This window comes from Callorhinchus milii, unplaced genomic scaffold (genome assembly GCF_018977255.1).
Source record: "Callorhinchus milii isolate IMCB2004 unplaced genomic scaffold, IMCB_Cmil_1.0 Scaffold1, whole genome shotgun sequence".
In the NCBI taxonomy this organism is placed as follows: Eukaryota; Metazoa; Chordata; class Chondrichthyes; order Chimaeriformes; family Callorhinchidae; genus Callorhinchus; species Callorhinchus milii.
Window position 1 is genome coordinate 50,555,391 of NW_024704742.1, and position 9,351 is coordinate 50,564,741.

Consider the following 9,351-nt stretch of genomic DNA (forward strand, 5'->3'; position numbering starts at 1 on the left):
ACTCATTCTCAAACTGGCCTCCAAGCAAATTGTTTAGAATACACTGGAAAAAGCCTCCCTGCTTTCTCAGATATAGACATGAAAAGCACTGTATCAAATGCAAGGATTATTATTTTATTATTCTAATTTTTTCATTTGATATAGCATCTGATCACATCTTTGAGATGTCTCAAAGCGCTACACGGAATATACTGTAAAGTGAATTGACTGTATATTTTGCGTGCAAAATGTGGCAGCTAATTGCAGATGCAGGTAATGTACAATCCAGAGAGAAAGGAGTACTTAACAAAACAGAGATTTTCAAAAGCAAACACAAATGTAGATTGCACTGCTTTAATTTCATTTAACTTAGCCCTCCTGATTAAACAACATGATAGTATAATCACATATTTAGAGATATATAGCATATTGAACACTGTTTAAACATGGTGTTTATTAACAGCAGCATACATAGCATATCAAATACTGTTTAAACATGGTGTTTATTAACATAAAGGTATGGAAATGAAGAAACCTCTAATTTATAATAGGTAAAAAATGGAAAATGTTATGAAAAAATAAATAATAATGCTTGCATTTGATATAGTATCATTCACGTCAAGAGGATGTCTGAAAGGACGTTTCACAGCATATATAGTAAAATGCAGTGACTATTATGTGGACGAATGAAGCAACAATAAAGTATAAATGATAACCTTTGCATTTGATATAGCACCTTATCACATCATCCAGATGTTTCAAAGCACTTCACAGGATATATTATAAAATGTAGTGACTGTGGGCGAGGCGCAGCAGTTAGTTTACACAGTAATGTCCCACAAACAGCCATGGAGTGAGTGACAAATTTTATCTTTATGTATGCAGGTACAGCAAGCAATTAGGAAGGCTAAAAGCATGTTAGCGTTTATTGCAAAGGGGTTAGAGTACAAGAATAGAGAAGTCTTACTGCAATTGTATAGGGCCTTGGTGAGACAGCACCTGGAATATTGTGTGCAATTTTGGTCGTCTTATCTAAGAAAGGATATACTCGCCTTAGAGTAGGTTTCACTAGGTTGGTTCCTGGGATGAGGGGGTTGACCTACAAGGAGAGGTTGAGTAAACTAGGCCTATATTCGCTAGAATATAAAATTAGAGGGATCTTATAGAAACCTATAAGATTCTTAAGGGTCTTGACAGGGGAGATGTTTCCCCAGCTCACACTACTAGTGGTCAGTCTCAGGATTAAAGGTCAGCCCTTTAGAACTGAGTTCAGAAAACATTTCTTCACTCAGAGGGCAGTGAAGTTATGGAATTCTCTGCCCCAAAAGGCTGTGGATACCCAGTCATTGAACATATTCAAGACTGAGATCAATAGATTGTTAAAAACTAAAGAAAATAAGGGATTTGGGGATAGGGCAGGTAAATGGAATTAGGTTAGAAGATCAGCCATGATCTTATTAAATGGCGGGGCAGGCTTGAGAGGCCGAATGGCCTACTCCTGCTTCTTATGTTCTTATTTGGGGAATCTTGACCAAGACACCAGGAGAAATTCCCTTCTCTTTTCAAATAGTGTCGTGGAATCTTTAGCGTGCACCTGAACAGGCAGACAGGACCTCGATTTAGCATCTTATCCAAAGAATTGTACTTCTGACAATACAATACAAACCCAGCACTGCAGTGGAGTGTCAGCTTAGACAAGGCAATTCCAAGTCCCGATATGGCGCTTGAACCCACAAACTTCTAACTTAAGTGTGCTACTCGAGCCAGGCTGACACAGTACACATATAGCAAATACAGTAAATATGTATACACCTATATAAACAGACATACATACCATATCATACATCAAATGCATCATTTGGTAAGTAGCTTTATTCTGTCAATTGGTACTACTACTGAAGAAAAGCTAAACTATAACTTGTTGCAACAGAATTTGAATGCGGTCTTTAAAAATAAAATGTCATGAAACTGCCTTGGACTCAATTTTTTTTCTCAATAGTTGAGCTGTATAATTCATTTATAAAGTATTGTTTGGTAACGGAAGGAGAGAGAGCGAAAGCCTGTGGAAGTCTACAACTTTACCTATAAAAACAAACAGCTCCATTATAATAGGTCACACATTGACCTATATAAAACAACTACAACTTGCATTTATATGAAAATTATGTGTGAAAAAGGGGTTCACATGATTTCTAAATAGAATATAGGAAGGGATGGCAGAAAACAACTCATAATTTTCTAGTGTAAAGCAAAGTAGTCATTCATCACATCTCGAAGTAATGGTATCAAAATAAACTGTAGATCACTAATGAAACAACAGAAACAAAAACTTTACCACCGTATATTTCAATTACATTGGCACATTTATATAAACAAAACCAACAATACAATCAAATGCTGTCCATGAGCAACCTCGTCAACATTTAGTTTCAAAATTTAACCACACATTTTAAGAACAGGATTTTCTTGCATTTCATCCAGTATGATAGTAGATGGCAGTTTTGTGAATTTTATTCAGCTTTCTTTTGCTTATTCACAAGATCTTGATGGTGCATTTACTATCCTTCTGTGCAGTGCATACTATCCTTGGGTCCAGTTCTCCATGGAAAGGTCAGATTTATATGGTTGATTACTTTTATGGCCAGTCATTTCAGTTGTAAGACAACCTGTCAGAGAAAAAAAGCTGGTGAAAGGAGGTAATAGTCTCTGCATAAGAGATTTCATTTTGAATAATCTATAAACATATTGCATTAATCTATGAATGAATTTAACTAAATGAACTTCATACCTAAACAAGCAAGCTTTGGCATTTTGTCTTATCACTTTACGTCCTCAAGTATGCCCCTCAAATAAAATACAGTATTAAAAATGTTCTTGTTAAACCAGAAGTGTCAAAATAGCAAATTTGGTTAGTGCTTGTTAATGTGGAATAAATAAATAAAACAAAAGTAAATAGAATACGCTGCCAGTATTAAAATAATTTATTTTTTTGCAAATTCAATTCTTTTCAATTCACCAGTTTCTCTAATGGTGCTGGCAGATAGCCAAAGAATGAGTTCCAAATCACACATCACAAAAAAATTAAGCTATGTTATATGATTCACAGGAATAGAAAATAATAGAAAAGTTCCAGCCTGGATTTATAAACAATGCACAACTAATTGACTGATGTCCCTGTTAGCATTGTTACACACAATCTCAACATTCACTGACATAACATTTGTGGCACACCAACTATTGAAATGCAGAGCAGCCAAGGCTACGAAGTTACTGTGGAAATACAGATGTCTCAAAACTTTCATCAATGTTGCAGAACCAATGAATGGTAAACAAATTTTGCCGTGTACAATGACGCTCTGAACTGTTCAATAAAAAAAAGGACATACTTGCCCTAAAGGGGGTGCAGCGTAGATTCACTAGGTTAGTTCCTGGGATGAGGGGACTGACCTATAAGGATAGGCTGAATAAACTATATTCCAATTCAGAGTTAAGATGACATTAAAAAAAACGATACCTTGTTTGCTGCCTCAAGAGAATGGATTAAGTTTTGTAGCTCTTCCTTATTCATCTCAATTGAAACTGGTTTCAGTATCCCGTTCTCCCGGACATCGAGGTCAAGGTTTAACAATGGTGTTTGAAGAAAAGCAATTTTATCACTCGACAAAGGTAACTGTAATGGAATAAAAATTGGTAAATTCCAGCTTAAATCTACTAAGGATTTTATTCCAGGCTCACTTTGAATTTTATCCAAATAGTCATGAAAAGCATTTGACCTTTCCCCATTTTTTGTTTAATACCAATCCCTAAATATTTTGCAGTGTTCATGTATCCATGCTTAAATTAAATATCCAGTATAAATAACAGCTGAGAAATGTTTAAATGCAAAAATGTATAGTAATATACTATCAAAAAGATCAAATGTCTCCATTCAAGCAACATGGACTTGAATTTGCACTTACACAGCATAATGTTTAACTTATTCTTAATGTTTTTGCTTTCTTGGTCTATTCCTACATATTCTTCTCCATGCTAAAGGAGCTTCGTGAATCTAACTGATCTGACATCTGATGAAAGGTCTCACTTGAAATTGTAACTTAGCTTTTTCAATTGCTGCGTTTATAGGGCATCTTTGATGGCAAACAGCTTATGGCCTATATGGGTTCCCATTACAATACATTTAATGTGGAGAAAATGTTTAATTTGAAAGAAAATTTAGAGGCTGAGATCAAACCCAGTCAAGCAAAAAAACAATATACCTTTAGTTGCCAATCAAAGTCCTGCAATTGAGCAGAGGACACATCATTTGTCTTCTCAACCATTGCCTGTCGGAGCTCCTCTTTTCTTCCTTTTAAAGATTTTAGGACTGCTTCCTGGTGGGGTAAACCCAGTCCATCCAACAGCTGGAGAATCTTAACACAACACAGAAGACTATTCTTATAGGGGGTTGTGTAGATTCGCAAAAAATTAGACATCGATATTCATTGTTCATTGATGTTCCACATTCAAACAAATCAATTTTCATTTATTAAAAAGGCAAAAGGATTTGATAGCGCAAAAGACAAAGAATTGATAAAAAAAAGTCTGGAATCTTGGAAATGGCATCTTGCAGAGTCAAAGGTGAGCAAGAGAGGGGAAATGCTGATCACCATTCAAATGTTATAGGTGCTATAAAATGCAAGGATAATAATTATTATTAGTCACAATAAAGGCACAACATATGGAAAACATGTTTTAAGCTAAGTGGCTGCATTAAGTTAAGACGTTCACACAATGGATGACCAAATAGTACATTTTTTATTAAATTAATCTTTCTACTAAACGACTATGGATTTAAGTACTTTACACCATAATTATCCATCTCTGACTCATCTGCCACTGTTGTGAATTACATTCTTCAGTTTTTAGCCAAGCTGCTGGATGAAGCACTAATGCAACTGTGTGACTCAATAAATAAAAATGCTTTTTATTTTGATTAACAGAATGAGACTCTCTAGTTAATTTGCACACAAATCATTTATGTGTGAAAAATAATTTTTAAAGATGGACTATAGATGTTATGATGCAACATGTAGTTAATATTAATGTTCCATCCCCACTTTAGCAAGTTCCCAATCTCAGGATGATCTGCAGTTTGTGGAGGGAAAACTTGGGGAGGCCGATAAGGAGGGAGTTTCCGTAGTCAAGCCTCGAGGTGATGAATGCGGGTATGAAGGTTTCGGCAGCCTGAGGGGTGAGGCAGTGGTGGAGTCGGGCAATGTTGTGGAGATGGCGAAAGGCAGAGCGGGTCATGGCACGGATATGGGAGAGAAAGAACAGTTAAGCGTCGGACAAGGCGCCCAGGTTCCTGACTGACTTGGTGAGGTGGAGTGTACATCCATGGTTGCTGATAGTGGCTGAGGTGCGGAGGCACTGGCGTGAGCCAATAAGAAGGGCCTACATTCAGATGTAGAAAGTTGGCTCTCATTCAGGACTTCATGTCTGACAGACAGTCTAGCAGGACCTCAGTTGTCCTGGAATCGAGGGTGGAGGCAGAGAGATAGAGTTGGGTGTCATCCGCATACATGTGGAAGTTGACCCATGTTTGCAGATGATGTCAACAAGGGGGAGCATGTAGAGGTTGAAGAGGAGGGGACCGAGGACAGAGCCCCAAGGAAAACTGCACAAGACTGTTCGGGGGCTGGAAGAGAAACCATTGGCAGAGACAAATTGGAGATCGTGTGAGAGATAAGATCAATAGACTGAACAGGAAAATGTAGCAATGGGTATAAAGACCAAAATGAAGTTCACAGGCAGTATAATAATAATAATCCTTGCATTTGATTATTTGATTATTTGCATTATCACATCTTCTAGACGTCTCAAGGCGCTTCACAGAATATATTATAAAGTGAATTGACTGTATATCTGTGGGCAAAACAGGGCAGCCAATTGCGCATAACAGTGTTCCACAAACAGTCGTGGATTGAGGCGACCAATTTATTCTTTTTTTCTTGAGGGATTATTTATCAGCTGTGTGGAGTAAGGAAACTTGCCCAAGGTTTCACCCTGCCGGAAATCGAACCCAGGTTTCTCGCTTGCGGGAAGAGCGCTCTAACCACTGAGCTAGAAGACTCCACAAAATAAGTGCACTATCTGCATTAAACCATTGGAACCAGTAGTCAAAATCCAGCTTGTGAAGGGGAGTGTAAACATTTTACTGTATAAATTAAGATAAGAAACTACCTTGGATTAAAAACAATGGATGAGATCTAAATATTGAACAATCAATGAGTGTGGCATAACTGTCGGTGTCCGGTGCCTGATGCTCAACAACAAGCTTAATTTTTTTTTTGGTGAAATGCAAGGAAAGTCTCGAGGTGAACAAGGATATTCATGGCCAATTTGTTCTGTACTTTTAGAGCCGAATTCAACTTGGAAAGGGGAATTGAATGAAGCATTGAAAATGTTGTATAAGTCCAATTTGTGGCACACAATCTGAAATAAATTTATTATGTAAGATGAATGGCAAAATGTACTTCAGTGGTACGTATGAAAAGAAGGGATCACTCTGAGGTAATGTAAACAGTGCAATGAATCACTGCCCCTCACCCATTTGTCTTTCCTAATAGCCAAATGTATTTGAAAGAATTAAAAGTATAAATCCTATCTTACAATAATGGCTTCAGGATCCTTTCTTAAATTGTTTCACAAGTGTCTTACAAGTGCATGAATTACCAACCGATCACCATGCCACATAACACATAATTGAAACTAATCAAACTAGAAACAATACTGCATTGCTTGCAGCAATATTAAGTGAGCATCAATTTTTATACACTTTCTGTAAAGGAAATTGATGATATGGAAAAAAATCAGAAAAGGAACCGCCTTGAAGAAAAAGCATAACTGCTACCACAAGGATGTAGCTAGAGGTTGAGCTGAAGTAGATGAGCAACCTCCAGGTTGCCCCGACATCATTTTTCACTTTGAACATGTGAAGAAAACTGGAAGAAACTGCGGTGACCTGTCGGCCTAAAAGTCGGCCTTTATTCCTTTAGCTCACGAAATGGCCAACATACACGTTGCATGCTGGCCAGTTGTGTGCATGTATAGTAAAACCTGCTATTGGGCTTCACTATAATATGGGGAAGAATTTTATGGATCTCAAAACATTGCACTGAGGCTTCACTGCAGTAATATACAGCAACTTACATGTATATAGCACCTACAAGCAAGATAGCACCTCAGCGCTCAACAGTGGGTGGAGCTTGACGCCAAGCTGATTTACAAGACTGGACGAGGGCATTTGGACCTGGTCTGCCATCTTATTACCTCATGAAATGAGCCACGTCATTTGCACAAATGTACACTGTACAAGATGACGTGGCTCCTTCTCTTTGCCTTTCGTATGCCATTTCTCTACATGTTCCCCATATCCCTAAAGTCCAAGTGTTTAGCAACTTCCTCTTATAGACCTCAACTGATTCCGAAAAGGCATAGTGTGGTGTGTTGTCACTGTGTTGAAACAAAAACAGGCTCGACTGTTAATTTTACCCCTGTGATGTTGAATTGCCTGCAACCACTATTGTTGAGAGCGCCCACATAAACCAAATGGCCACTTGTGCACTCACGGGCGATCCTGAAGAAGAACATTCGTCAAATCCCTTCGGGGTGCAACGGATGGAAAGGGGAGAGAGAGAGAAAAAAACTGTACCGGTAAAATAATAATAAAATCCACAGAGCGGACTGGCGTTTGTTTGGATAACACCGAGAGCTGCTGAAGGATCTCCATCCACACAGTGCTTGAAAAGAAGTCTCGGCTTAGCTGAATACACACGTTCAAATAAAAACGAACTGCTGTCCCGGTGAATTGTCCTATTGGCCACTTTTACGCTCATTTCTTTCAGAGGCAGAGAGAGAGAGAGAGGGAGACATATGAAATGGCTCCAGATGGACACGGAATAACCCCCCCCCACCTCTTTCGTGCACGTCCCCTCCTTCAGGGCAATCTCACCCGCTGGAGAGACCGCGCAACTTAACTCACTCACCTCCTCGTCCGACAAATGCTTTCCACCGGCGCGCTTCAGAAATGACGTGGTGCCCTCCAGGATCTCCATCCACTCTGTCAGGGTCCACACAGCGCCGTAATCCCGAAACCGAGGGAGCGCACGTCCACAGACGCCATCAATCACCTTGTGAACGAACTGCAGAAACGATGAAAGGCAAAAAGCCTCGAGCGCGCCCCCCCCCCCACACACCACACACACACACACACACATTATTATAGTATGTACCCGGCCGCGCCGCCATTGATTTTAAAACACGCTCCGCCCCCCCCCACCCCCACCTCCTCCCTCTTTAACTCCGACCCGCGCCCGAGTTCGTAGGAAACGTCGAGGCTTCCAGCGCGGCCTCGCCTGTCCTCCGGTTCATTCGAGACCAAGACAGCAAAAGCGCAGCAGAGGGTAACGCTACTCACTTTGGGACAGTCTTCGGCAGGAAGTCTGTTCAGTAGCACAACCATTCTGCTCCCGCGCCCTCCCTTTGCTGTCTCTCTCTCTCTCTGTGTGTGTCTCTCTGTGTGTACCGGGGGTCGGCGAGAAGTTTCCAGAAGCCGGAGCGCCGCCGCCGAGGTCCGGCCCCGCCCCCGCCCGCCCCGCGAGAGGGTCACGTGCTGAAGCGGGCGGAGCGCGCGGCAGCGGAGAGCGTTTGAAAACAACCGCCGCCAACCGCCGACTGGAGGCCACGAGCGGAGACGGAGACAAACCCCCCCTCAGTCCTTCCCGAGACGTCACTCAGCCTTAATAATAATAATAATAATAATAATCCTTGCATTTGATAAGCCTTCACCGCCTTCCCAACGCAAGGACAGTAATCTCTGCTTCTTTTGGTTCATTGTATTTTTTTTCTCCCCTCTCCTTTTTCGGCGCAGTTGCTCCTGTTTCTCGCCCCTTCGAGCTGAAGGCGCGCTGACTCCCACCTGTCAGCTCCTCCTCGATCCATTCGCGACTCAGCCCTCTCGCCGTGTGCCTCCCACCCGCCCGCCGCTGGAAAGCTTCACGATCCCCCCTCCCCTCCCCCGTCGGCGGCGATAATAAATGATACTCCCTGACCTGTGGGCACCGAGAGAGACATCCGAGAGTGCTTCACCGGGGAACACCCACCAACGGGGCAGATGTGAGGCTGATGGGCGGTTTTGCGGGAGGACTGTGGACCAAAAGGCAGCGGAGAAACTTCCTTTTCGAAATGGTGTCGCGGAGTTGTCACCATCGGCCTGTGGGGGACCGGGTTACAGTCTCACTTTTAAGGATAGCACTCAACACTCCCGAAGTGGAGTTTGAACCTACAGCTTCCCCAGTGGCAAGTGTGCTCCCAACTGAGCCACACACTGAC

General features: G+C 41.2%; 1 protein-coding gene across 2 annotated transcripts; it reads right to left on the reverse strand.

The window, feature by feature from the left end:
* Positions 1-1,833: 1,833 nt before the first annotated feature.
* On the reverse strand, positions 1,834-8,631 carry commd8 (COMM domain containing 8). Of its 2 annotated transcripts, XM_007892706.2 has the most exons (5): positions 8,438-8,631; positions 8,007-8,162; positions 4,236-4,388; positions 3,494-3,649; positions 1,834-2,645 (listed from the first exon to the last, which is right to left on the reverse strand). In XM_007892706.2, the coding sequence occupies exons 1-5, from the start codon at positions 8,480-8,482 to the stop codon at positions 2,625-2,627; spliced, it is 531 nt and encodes a 176-aa protein (XP_007890897.1). In that variant the 5' UTR covers positions 8,483-8,631; the 3' UTR covers positions 1,834-2,624. The 2 variants fall into 2 exon arrangements, with proteins under 2 accessions (XP_007890897.1, XP_042197659.1); XM_042341725.1 differs by lacking the exon at positions 8,438-8,631 and having other exon boundaries at positions 8,007-8,302.
* Between the last annotated feature and the right edge of the window lie 720 nt (positions 8,632-9,351).

Coding starts and splice junctions, on each gene's coding strand:
- commd8 (XM_042341725.1), bottom strand. CDS start 8,237: ATGTGTGTGTGTGTGTGTGTGGTGTGTGGGGGGGGGGGCGCGCTCGAG. Junction 4,389..8,006: donor AGCATTTGTCGGACGAGGAG/GTGAGTGAGTTA, acceptor TGTTGTGTTAAG/ATTCTCCAGCTGTTGGATGG. Junction 2,646..3,493: donor CTCTTGAGGCAGCAAACAAG/GTATCGTTTTTT, acceptor TTTCTCTGACAG/GTTGTCTTACAACTGAAATG.